The sequence below is a fragment of the Leptidea sinapis genome, chromosome 35, assembly GCF_905404315.1.
Source record: "Leptidea sinapis chromosome 35, ilLepSina1.1, whole genome shotgun sequence".
Lineage (NCBI taxonomy): Eukaryota > Metazoa > Arthropoda > Insecta > Lepidoptera > Pieridae > Leptidea > Leptidea sinapis.
In genome coordinates this window covers 5,842,318-5,855,953 of record NC_066299.1, presented here as the reverse complement: position 1 = coordinate 5,855,953, position 13,636 = coordinate 5,842,318, and the positions used below count along the sequence as shown (strand labels likewise).

At 38.0% G+C, this 13,636-nt stretch overlaps 1 protein-coding gene across 1 annotated transcript in view; it reads left to right on the top strand.

Annotated features, from left to right (window-relative positions):
• LOC126975343 (alkaline phosphatase-like) overlaps positions 1-13,636 on the top strand; it is a 124,970-nt gene that overhangs the window by 79,334 nt on the left and 32,000 nt on the right. Inside the window, exons 3-4 of the mRNA XM_050823189.1 lie at positions 2,266-2,347; positions 10,634-10,775. Of these exons, the coding sequence (XP_050679146.1) occupies positions 2,266-2,347; positions 10,634-10,775 (224 nt within the window). The remainder of the gene's footprint in view (positions 1-2,265; positions 2,348-10,633; positions 10,776-13,636) is intronic.

Here is a 13,636-nt window from a genome sequence, read left to right as displayed (position 1 = left end):
TTAACTATATCAGCATTATCTATTTTATTTATTTAAAGCCGATATTTCGAACTAATTGCATGAATCGTGGTCATGGCGGAACTGCTGACGCATCGGGAAGCTTTTGACAAATTGACACTTTACACTAACGGCCTTACATATAAACTTGGTATAAAGTTACAACTGATGATAAACAAAGAAAATGCAAAATGTTTACAATATCGTTGACAACACTGACAATACAATGATAATTCTGAAGTTGTCCGAAGCAAGCTGCCTTGCAAATAAATACGGGAAACGTTATACGTCCGAACAAACCATTCGTAAGCAAAATGTCTGCGCGACGCGTTCCGGCTTGCGGGCCCTCACGTTAAAAATCTTAAATCTAAACCGTCGAAGCCCAGTCGGCGTCTTGGCGCGCGCAAAAAATTTTCACGATCGCTTTCAACGCGACGAGGATCACCGCAGCGTATGTTGCTATAGAGAGAGTGAAGAGAGGAATTATGAGAAAAAAAATCACAAAAAACCTTTCAATCACCAAATCAAATATCATCCGCATAGGGAAACTCGAAAACGCTGGATCGACACAGCGCGGTGAGTCTGTCTCATTTTTTGTATTGTAAAAAAGAACATAGAACAACGCGCGACACAAACACAGACACAGCTGCCGAGTACGTAATAAAACATTTTACATATTCTTGGTTTATGCTTAGTTATAACTTTATGCCAATTTTATTTGTAAGGCCGTTATAGTACATCACAACATTGTGTGTGTAGTGAATTAGGGAATCAAAGACCAAAACTTAGTGCACGTGGCACTGATAGATGTACTGATAGTGTCAAGTGTCAATGTGTCAAGTGTTTCTCGCAATTGGATCGAAATATCGGCTTCAAATACATAAAATATGTATCGTGAGTACCCGTCATAAAAATAACTATGTGTTCTGAGGCATACACATATCTGGTTCGTGTGATTTCACAAGAAATTGTAGTGTGTATATATAGTTGTTCGCGATGAACCAAAGAAATATTGATATATTCTTAAAGATTTATATTTGGTCTGTCTTAACAGGATTAGATAAAATAGTTCTTGTGTAGTTGAGGTGTCGTGTGCAAGTAGTCGAAGTAGAAGAGTGAATGAAAGAATATTGTATTTGACAGATAGATGAAGGATGAAGTATGATTGACAGTACTCCATTTACCATTAGAGTAATTGTTTGATAGGTTTACGTGTATGACTCGATATAATAATAAAATTTAATTTAATCCAGTCAACGATAGGAAATCTGGCGTCGACAATAATACCTTTATACACATATGCACACACTCATCTCTCCAACTACTATGTAAACTATTGTGTATAAACAGGCTTACAGTCAGAGTTATCAATTCATACCCGAACCTCAATAACCAGCAATAATACAGCAAAAGAAAATAATTAATTCCATAATAATTAAACGTGACTTCAATATTTTCGATAGCATTTACCTATTAACCTCTCGACGGAATTTGGGATGATATTGGCTTCGGTTTCATGTCAAGCCTTTTACGATAAATGTTATTAAACTTAACGGTCTAGAAGCTTCAAGTCTTTCTTTGCAGCTCAATCTGAACTTTAAATTGTGTTTGCTTAAACTTACAGCATAAGATTTGTAAATATTTAAATTGTTGATTTAAAACTGTAACGCTAAGCACTAACATTTGTTTTTTACAGAGCGTCGTTATTTTTTCAGATAAGTTTAACGGAGATTTTTATTCTTAAAGACAACATTAATTAAGCTGAAAAATAAGTTCATTAAATTTAATATGCTTTATTGTACACACCGGCCTAGCTAACAGCAACCATAATCTCTATCTGAGGCACTATTTTAATATTTTTTTGCAATCCATTTTAATGCACTTTTTTTTATGAAAATAAGAGGACAGACGATTAACACGTTCAGATGGTAATTGATACGCCTTGCCCAATACAATGCAGTTCCGCTCAGGATTCCTGAAAAACCCAAATTTTCTGAGCGGCACTACAATTGTGCTTATCACCAGTAATTTCAATAGCTATGGCGCACTTCAGACCGAAACACAATAATGTTTACACATTACTGCTTCACGGCAGACATATGCACCGTTGGGGTACCCATAATCTAGCCCGCATCCTGTGCAAAGGAGCCTCCTACTGGCACTTAATCTTCATTTAAAAATTAAAAGTAGATATAAGATCTACTTTAAAATTTAATACAACATCATGTGGATTATATTACCTCTATCATGTATGTTTTTGTTCATCAGATCGACATTATTGGTATGCCCAAGCGCAAGAGACACTCCAAAAGCGCCTTCAGTACGCAACTGGCAAGAATCCTGTGGCAAAGTAAGTGAATATTTTAAGCATTCATAAAAATACCTAGATATAACACCTCATTTTTCCATTCTCATTTTTACAAAGTCGCTGCGTAGATATGGATTTTATATGACTTCTACGTCATGAATATATACTGCTTTATTGTAAAAAGAAACACGATTCTGTTCTTCATAGAAATATAGTTTTAAGATATCGAATAGCATCGGGTCTATGATTAATGAATATTTGATAGCGTTATTAAAAAGTTTCATTACAAAATTCAAATTATATACAATATTAATGGCAAAAATACGATCCAAAACCTGCTTTACTAATTAATTTTTATATTTCATTCCTTTGATGTTAGATTACTTCTCTTTATTAAACATTTTTCCCTGAAAACTGCGAATTAATCATTACCATTATTTTATATTAATCAATTAATTGAAATTTATGTGAAATATTTCAATCCCAGGTCTTAAAAAGGTAATTTACAAAAATATTTACAATCTCATTCTGTTTGTAAGCCCATGAGAATCTTGGCCTATAAAAACGAGCAAGTAATTTATCAAACAAGGGCCTTACTGGTAAATAACATCGTGTAACGAGTAAGTATAATAAATTTATTGCTTGAAAATGTTTGTTTGACCTTTCAAGGGATTTGCTTTATTTGGGTTAATGGCCTATGCAAGCCAAGACCCCTTAATGGGATCCTTGAACTTGGGTTATAGCCAACGCAAATTTGCTTCCCATGCTTTCATCAGTCTTTAGAGCCAGCTAAAAGTAGGAAAGTGAGAGAAATGTTCTCGTGAAAATTAATACAAGTTATGCTTTAGAGCATATAAGTATTGTGGTACGCGCGCAGACGCGCTTGTCAGTCGCGGGGTGTGTATGTGGCCTAAGAGAAGACTCCCCTACAACAATGCAACCGATGATGGACCAATAGTATTTTTTTATCCTTCATTTTTATTTAAATATGGCGTTCGAGACAAGCAGGAAGTTCAGATGATAAAAGGTAATAGATACGCCCTGCCCATTATAATACAGTGCCGCTCAGGAGTCTTGAAAAGCCCAAAAATTCTGAGCGGCACTACAATTGCGCTCGACACCTTGAGACATAAGATGTTAAGTCTCAATTTGCCAGTAATTTCACCAGCTACTGCGCCCTTCAGACCGAAACACAGTAAAGTTTACACATTACTGCTTAACGGCAGAAATAGGCACCGTTGTGTTACCCATAATCTAGCCAGAAATTACTGGGCAAATGAGACTTAACACCTTATGACTCAAGGTGACGAGCGTAATTGTAGTGCCACTCAGAATTTTTGGGATTTTCAAGAATTCTGAGCGGCACTGCATTGTAATGGGTAGGGCGTATCAGTTACCATCAGCTGAACGTCCTACTTTTCTCCGTCCCATATTTTCATAAAAGAAAACTAAGATGAAGAATCCCAAACGATTTTAATACGAACTGTATCACTTCAGAAGTCATTGAAAATACTATCAAAAGTGAGTGAAGAGTTAACGATGGTGTCCCAAATTTTGAATAAGGTCGCTTACAAAAGCGTGTTATTAAATATTTATACTGCCTTCGTTCAATCTGTATTCTGTCCTATGAAACATTTCACTTTCAGATAGATAGACTCATACAGTTCATTCTTGCGACACATAACATGAATTTGAAACTCAAGGCAATCGTTAATAATTCAGCGCAGGGTAATTCAAGACGGGAGGTCTCAAGCGCCTCTGCATCATTAATGCGAAGAGTTTACTCTTTATTATGATAAGGGTGACAGTAAGGGGATCGTTGCTCCTTTAAATAATGATAAGCTCTGTCGTGTGTATGTGGAATTAAGCTGTTTTGTTTTCTGTTTCGTATATTAGCATTTTGGCAAAAAATGATTTGTACTTCATGACATATTCCGACAGCACGAAATTGGTCCATATATATTTGTCTCATATAAGGTGAAGCTTAGTGAATGCAAACAAAGCATCGATTATGATAAGTTTGTACATACAAACGAAAACTATACCTTCATTGAAGAAAAGAAAGAAAGAAAGAATAATATTTTTTTACAAACACACACACAAATAACAAAAATGAAGCAACTTAAAAATATAAAGATATAAAAAACTCAACATGTTGTGTTTCAACACAAATGTGTTGCAACGCTGATCTTTTATGACACCCGCGTGAATTAAAGTTTGTTGTGGTTTCTTGTCTTATTAAGAAGTGAATAAATATATAGGGATATAATATAATATTATGTTAACTGGTGTTCTAATTTACGTCAATAATTTTCCAAAATCTCTTTAATTATTACTTTTTATGTTCTCACCATTGCACCTTGCTTTATATTGTTTGAGTTCAGGTGAGATGCGTCAGGCAAAGAAGCAGCTGACTGCAAAAGGTAGATGTATCAGATAAATAGATAGACACAACAACACAATAGGAATCACAAAGAGAAATACAACTGTGCCTTCATACGAATACCCAAGCACGTAGTCAAAGTTGTCCTCCAGTCTGAAACATGCAAGTTCTGTTGTTGAAAGCTGCTCTTGGTTACTTCAGCCAGGCGTCCCTGCTGCTGCTGTATATGATGACAGGTATGACACCCTGGCCCTTACGGTAAAAGAGAAATTGTTTTGTCATCATCAGACATTAAGAAGTTGATCAGGCTGGATTGCTCAGTTTTTCAACTTGTTTTTTATGAAAATGCGGGACGAGACGATTAGGACGTTGAGCTGATGGTTATTAACACGCCAAAACTATCGTATCTCTCAAGTTGGACTAAACTGCACTCCATGAAGTAACCATTTAAATCTGTTCCTTAGTTTAGGAGTTCACTGGAAACAAACATTTTTTTTATGATAATAAGGGATGAGACGAGCAGGACGCTTATGGTAATTGATACGCCCTGTCCATTACAATGCAGTACCGCTCAGGATTCTTGAAAAGCCCAAAAATTTCTGAGCGGTACTACAATTGCGCTTGTCACCTTGAGACATAAAATGCTAAGTCTCATTGGCAAAGTATTTCACTAGCTACGGCGCCCTTCAGACCGAAACACAGTAATGCTTATACATTACTGCTTCACGGCAGAAATAAGCGCCGTTCTGGTACCCATAACGTAGCCGGCATCCTGTGCAAAAGAGCCTCCTACTGGTAAATCTGACCCTCGGTAGATGTCGGTGCGTTTATTCCGGCACTCATGCACAAAAGTAGTTTCGGAATCATGGAAGTCAGCCCTTGTGAAGCATAATTTTTCGCCAGCTCTTCGTATACCTAGAGGATCACCTGTTGATAATATATAAAAGTCCCCCCGGGTATTGCAATTCCCCTGGTGGTAAATTTGCTACCATTTGGTATTTGTTGTGATACTTTAGATGTTTTATGAAAAATAAATGTTAAAAGCTTATTGTGTCCTAAGCCCCAAAAGTATTCCCTTGGTGCCTCATAGAACAATGCGGCTTAAGGAAAATAAAGTGAAATAATTCCTTCATAGGTTTGTTACTATTTTCCTATTTTATTGTTGAATATTGTGTTATTTTGTGCAATATTCTGTAAGAGAGTGGAACATTGAAAAACTGTACGGGAATTTTCACTCGTGTATTGAGCTTATGAGATAAATTGTATTTAATCACTTAACAATACCACCGTCAGTAATGACGTCATTTAGGATTGTTATTTTATTTGAGTCCGCACTAATGTATTCTTCAAAATTATAAACAAAATCTGACGCAACAGTCAAATTACCATCCTCACTTACTCCGAGTCACTTACATGAAATACTTAGACTGGATTTCATGAATTTTAGATTTAAAGTGTATTAAATATATGTACTGGTGTACATAGTCAATTTTAAAGTTAATTGTGACATAGTTTGTGTGGAGTTTCTCTGTGTTCGTTTAAGTACTCACTATAGTAGCACCGCTTTAGATTGCAAAATACCGCGATAATGGCACTGCAGTACAAAGCAAGTGAACATTTAAGTGGTGCACTACAAGCACTCACTTGAAATGCATTTGACTTCTAGTGACACACAGTGTTAATAACACACATCTATTTAGATGCTAATTTCTCAAATGGTGTTGATAGTAATTACTGAACTCCTAGTAATGGATTCTAGTGTTAATGCTGAAGCGCTGTGAATACAGACGCATCATGCTTATTCGTGTCTTAAATGGCTACTAACGGCCTTTTGATATGAGAGGTCTTGACTCTACCAAGGTGGATCAAACTCGTAACATAAGGCAGTGTAAAATAGCGGCCAATTGCCACATGTTTCGCATAAAAAGTTTTAGTGTCAATAACAGGCATTCTCTATTTTTTTTATGCCAATACGGGACGAGAGGCGCGGGACGTTCAACTGATGGTAAAGAATACGCCCTGACCAATACAGTGCGGTGCCACCCAGGATTCTTGAAAAACCCAAAAACTCTAAGCGACACTACAATAATTATACTCGTCACCTTGAGACATAAGATTTTAAGTCTCATTTGCCTAGTAATATCACCGACCAACGCGTAGTGAAGCGAAGCTAAATGCTTGTAGTTATGGTTTAGACAGAAAATATCCAGGGAACTCTGTGTTACGTTACTTAAAGTTGAGTGGACTGGATATAATTTCAAGGCCTTGAGTGTAGCTGTAGGTATGCTCAGAACGTATGATTGTGTATACATGTTTAGGGTGTTAACGCATTAATTCTAAAACTTATACCCAAATAAAGGTTGATGGTCAAAATACTTCTTCTTATAAGGGCTTCCCTAAATATTTTACAAGTGGATCATCAGTTATTGGTTATTGTTTTAATGATGACTTCCTTCAAAATTCTTTCTATCGTCAATTAATATGCTAACACGGCTTTGGAAGCAACTTTAGCTCAATCACTTGGCGTCACATACACATGTTGCATCGTTGCGTGCCGTCTATTGGATTTTGAAGAGCTGTTTGACCTGATTGCTGCCGCAAGTACGACTATAATGCCATAGAGTAAATAAAAATGAATCAAAAATTCAAAATCGTGGAAAAGTTAACAACTTCTGTTTTCATGCATTGCACTAGAGGGCCAACCATTCTCCAGTGCAAACGATTATCATTAAGCACACAATGTTCACCAGATTTAAGTGTTTCATTTCCTCGCGAACAAACATTTACTCGCTCTGTGCCCCACCGAGAGATTTGCTCATGCAAGCTCACTGGCGAGGGCGAACATATTTATGTAAGTTTAATTTGTGTTCTTTAATATTTGTAATTGTAGCCGTATGTCTGTTTTTAACACACACATTCAAGATGTTATATTTATGTTACTACTTTTACTAGGTCTATAAAATATTAAATATAATTTTAAGTTAATTCCTTGTATCCTCAATCCTTGTATCATTGTTTAAGTAATTCCTTGATATCGCAAAATATCTACATTTTATTATGTCAATAAGAGACGACAGGATTACTTGACCTACCTAATAATGGACAAAATATAACGCTAATTTTATATCCGAACACATGGTCGGATTTGAACAGCCGGACCATCGGGCGATCCGGTGAGTGCCTCGCGCCTATTGGTAAAGCGTTGTACTCAGTGCAGTACGGACGGTAAAAATGATGATTAAGTACGATGGAAAACTCAACATTCCATCGAGTATGGTCTAGTACTAGACCGCGTCCATGGGTTCAGCCGTAGCAAATTCGACAACCTGTCAATTACAGTTCCAATCCGTGCTAATATTATTAGAGTTGCAAATTAATTAAGAAGATTACGATTTCTCTTCCATGTTATTTCACGCCCTAACTACTCAACTGATAATCATGAAATAGTCAGAGTAGGAGAAAAGCAAAAGGGTAATATAGTCCAGAATTTTTTTATGCCGCAATAAAACTTTTGGGTCGTTTGGGTCAACATACAATCAACAACAGCGAAAGAAGCTGTGATACAAAAAATATATGTGAGTAGTGAGGCGAGTAAAAGAGACGGGAAACTTTTAATAGGCTTTCGTTCCCCGGCGTTCTTTGAAATTAGACAAGACGTAACGCGAACGAAGTCACAGGCAGAAGTTTGTATAATATACGCGATAATGCATAATGTACTCTTATACTATAGAACCCACATAATATCACCATGCCTCCGTTACGCTGAGGCTTGTGTCCAGTCTCATCACTTTGAGATATAAGATGTTGTCTCATTTGCCCAGTAATTGCACTAGCTACAGCGACCTTCAGACTGAAACACAATAATGCTTACTCATTAACCGAAAAAGGCACCGTTATCCCATGCCGAACCCATAATCTAGCCGGCATGATGTGCAAAGGAGCCTCCCACTGGCAAATGCCCTTAGTCGCCTCTTAGGATAAGGTCCCGGGACTTCCCTATTCTTTTTAAGCCCCGGGGAAGCACATGGTATTCTTCAAGAAAGCCAACAATCGGTTAAAAATTAGAAACGTGCCATCCGAATCTGGGTATTCTGAGAAAACAGGTTCATAGTATGTGTCATCCATGCTATATTATATTACTGTGATAATATAGTGTTCTGCAGGTGAAAAATTTTCTAATCGGTTAAGTAGTTTTTGAGTTTATACATGATTATTAGTATTACAAATCGAATAGAAGTCTTTACATTTAATAATATTCCTTAATATAATATATTTCCCACGACGCCATTTCTTTTAACAATTATTGTGCAAATCATATATTATATACAGAGCTTAAATGAATAATTAATTGATGTATAAGTGTAATTAATGGGAATCCATATAATAGTTTATGGGTTGAATAAGTTCCAACCTCTTCCACGAGCACCTAACCATTTTATTTATTAAAACAGCAATTACATACAATAATATTAAAAAGAAAACGAAAATTGTTATGAGTGGAGGCGAAATTCAGTTTGGTGAAGTGAATTATTTCTGGTGATGAGTAACACTTATATTTATAACCTCGTGAAAGCTGGGATAGATAAATTATCGAAGTATCTACCTAGCATATCAGGCTACTGACATATGGGATGTTGATTCAACAATAATTGTTACGATAGTCTTTTCTGTAAACGATCTTATCATCGAGGCTCTATTTTGGGAATAGCACGCATCGTTAAAAAGTTCCTCAGTCTGTCACTCTAACCACCGACGGAATTGTAGTGAACCTACGCCCGTCGGACTCTATTTTTTATACTTATATTGATAATTTTGTTTTATATAAATATTTTATTATAATAAATATAAAAAATAAGACTCAATTTTCTTTTTAATTTTTTTTGTCGTCTTTTATTTGCAACTCTATTCCACATTACTCTTGCCAATGGCTAATATCATAGTCCCATCTTTTATGTGGTCTACCCCTTTCCGTTTACTTTCTTATGGGTACCTTGTTACTTGTAACAATTTTGTTCCATTTATCTGTCCTCTTATCATTTCCATCTCCTTTAGGAGTTTTCTGATTATCGAGATTATGTCCGGAATTTCAGTTTTGTTATCGCTAACTGACAGATTGCGAGTATTTTAGTCATGTTCTGCGTTAAATCCCAAGTTTGGCTACAATAAAAAAAATAAACCTAAAATAAACCCTTCAACATCATCAGCTGAAATACGTCCACTGCCAACACTGGACAAAGGCCTCGGCCAACGATCTCCACGATGATCGTTAAAAAAACCCTTACTATGGCGTAAATGCTTCACGAACGGTCATCAGATTTTACACAATAACCATAACTGCATATTTTCTATCATGTATTTGTTTAAACTAATAAAAAATAAATACTTTTATTGAGCGTGAGTTATGAGAGTAACCTTATCAGAGCCGCTCATGTTCTCGCTACAAATTCGGTGTCGCACCCTTGAGATATCTCGCATTTGAGTTCCTGCCGCCGACCTCCACCTTCACAAAACACGCTTCAAATTAGACTATTATCCACACTATCTGATTGTGTGGCTAACTACCACAGTGCGATTTTCAAGAAACTTTCTTCCACGTACAAGCAAGCTGTGGAATGCTCGTAAGTGATACGACATGGGTTCCTTCAAAAAAAGTGCGTACTTGAAGGCCAGCAACGCTTCTGTTATTCGTCTGGTGTTGCAAGAGGATGTGGGCGGCGGTGATCACTTGACATCAGAAGACCCGTACGCTCGTTTGTCCTCCTTTTCTATAAAAAAATTACTTCATCATCGATATTCTTTGGACTAGAATGTAACAGATCAAGCGCTTCGTTGTTTTTCATAAGACGAATGTGGTGGCTTCTGTTTCGGCGAAAACAGTTTATTGTTGTTTAAATTTTTACTAAACTTTATTATAATTATAGTTCTAATACTGTTTATCTTTACAGAAACGTGATACTTGTGGTAGGAGACGGCATGAGTTTGACTACGACCACAGCGGCCAGAATACTTCGAGGACAGAGACGTGGTCAAAGTGGAGAAGATACAGATCTAGTTTGGGACACATTTCCAGCAGTTGCACTTGCTAAGGTATTTTGTAACATTATGGGATTCATATTGATAAAACCAATCAGCTCGTAGGTTTTGGCTTTAAATTTTTTTGACTTTTACCTTTATTTGGCCACCAATATAGGTCAGCAGAGCCGTGAGTTTAAGATTAAAAAGAAATGACTATAACATTTTTATTTTATGATTTTTTGCAATTTTGTGATCAAGTAATTAAGCTGATTTATATCAAATTTAAATAAATTCAGACAATAGTTAAAAAAATATTGTTTCATTTAAATGACATATTAAGTAAGCAGAAAAAAAATACTTCATATGCCATCGAGAATGGAATGATAAACAAATTCAGTTACCCAATCTCCGTAATAATTTGGTGTGAAAATATTTTAAGATAGCCAATACAAATTAATAATATAAAAGGAATAAGGTTTCATATCACTCACATATAAATTTTAATTGATCTCATTTCAATCTTCAGTAATTTCACCATGAAGATATTGTGTCTCTGTACAGTTGTACAAATTGTTGACGACGAAAAGGACAATTTTTGCGTGGTTATTTCTCTGACCAGACAACAGTGCCAAATAAACCATTATGTCATTTCTATTTTGTCCTTTACGATTATCTAACCACATTTTTAGTTCCTCCATCTTGTCATTCTTCATTATTTTTCTTGGGCCCGTTTATTCAGACATGATGCCATTTTACAGCGACACCATTTGAACGGTAAAGGTCCAGTGATTCCTCTGGAGTTGCAAGAGAATGTGGGAGGTGGTGATCACTTAACACCAGGTGACCCGTACGCTCATTAGTCCTCCTTTTTTGCCATAAAAAAGGGTCTTACCTTTATTGATGATCAATTTATTTTAGCCTCATTACAATTCGTCAAAACATTCCCGCAATGATCACCACAATGAATAATTCCTACGTCATTCATTTGTCTAGGTGCATTCGCCTCCTATATTTACTTCACTAATCTCAATTGCTTGTCCATTTTTAACCTACTCGTTGTCTCAATTTCATGTAATTATAGCATAAATAACAAAATAAAAATATAGCATAAAGTTAATATTTACTTAGTAAAGGAAAAATCAATTTATTTATCAAAATACTCTTCAATTAGAACTTTACGACGAAAGTATTGTATTCGTATCCTGTGATCACATAATTATGTTTCCTTACGGAGACGCAGATATCTCGACCTAGCGATACGTCATATTAAACGTACCCCGGGTACAAAATTGAGCATAATTTCATGCCTCATGCCGGGGTATGTGTGTACGTTAGGGAGGATATGTGCTGTCGCCGTCTCGGCGTCCGCATCTATGCGTGTGTCTACAGGTCCCATAGTGGTAACGCAGAAACGGATCACCTCATGGGCTGCATTCAAGCGGCATTTGATGACGTGCTTGCTCAGATCCCCTCCGCTGAAATCGTAGTCTTGGGTGATTTCAACGGGCACATTGCCGAATGGCTTGGATCACGTACCACAGACTACGCAGGGCGATCTGTGCATAATTTTGCATTGGCGTATGGTCTGTCCCAATTGGTTGAGTCGCCGACGCGGTTCCCGGATGTGGATAGCCACATACCCTCCTTATTAGATCTTCTGCTGACTACACATCCCGATGGTTACCAGGTCTCTGTCGACGCCCCTCTCGGAACGTCCGACCATTGCCTGGTCAGGAGTGTAGTGCCTATCCGACGCCAACGTCGCAGACCACCAGCGACCCGCCGCGTTTGGCACTACAAGTCAGCAGATTGGGATAGGATGCGTTCCTTTTTTGCATCCTACCCTTGGGGCAGGGTTTGTTTCCCTTCGGATGATCCTAGTGCCTGCGCCGTTGCAGTAGCCGATGTGATACTGCAGGGCATGGATATTTTTATACCAAGCTCTGTAGTACCGATCGGTGGCAGATCACAGTCCTGGTTTGATGCGTCAGTTAAAGCAGCATCGGACTGCAAAAAACAGGCGTATTGAACTTGGGTTGCGGCGCTGGGCTCAAAGGATCCGAACTGCAAAGTTCTGAAGAGGAAATATAACCGTGCCTCCAGATTTTTTAAGCGGCAAATCGCCCGTGCGAAATTGAAGCACGTCGTCAAAATTGGCGAGCAGCTTTCCAGTTACCCGACCGGAACACGCAAGTTCTGGTCGTTGTCGAAAGCTGCTCTTGGTAACTTCAACCAGCCGTCCATGCCGCCGTTGCACATGAGGAATGACACCCTGGCCCATACGGCAAAACAGAAAGCCGATCTCCTGTGCACTCTTTTTGCCTCCAACTCGACTCTTGACGACAACGGAAAAACACCGCCGACCATCCCGCGGTGTCAGAGCTCCATGCCTGAAGTACAGTTCCGACAGAAAACTGTTAGGCGAGCTCTGTTTTCGTTGGACGTCAGGAAGTCGAGCGGGCCGGATGGCATTTCTCCAATCGTGCTTAGAATGTGTGCCCCTGAGTTGACGTCGGTGCTAACGCGTTTATTCCGGCACTCTTATTCAAAAGGCGTAGTCCCTGATTCATGGAAGTCAGCCCTTGTCCATCCGATCCCAAAAAAAGGAGACAGTTCGGATCCGGCAAACTACAGGCCTATTGCTATTACCTCCCTACTCTCCAAAATCATGGAGATCATAATTAACCGCCAGCTATATACCTTGAGGGTCACCAGTTGATCAACGACCGGCAGTACGGCTTTCGCCATGGTCGGTCGACTGGCGATCTTCTGGTATACCTAACACATAGATGGGCGGCGGCTATTGAAAGCAAGGGGAAGGCCTGGCAGTTGGTCTGGATATAGCAAAGGCCTTTGATCGTGTATGGCACAAGGCGCTCCTCGCAAAACTTCCATCATTTGGGCTTCCCGAGAGCTTATGCAAGTGGACCTCC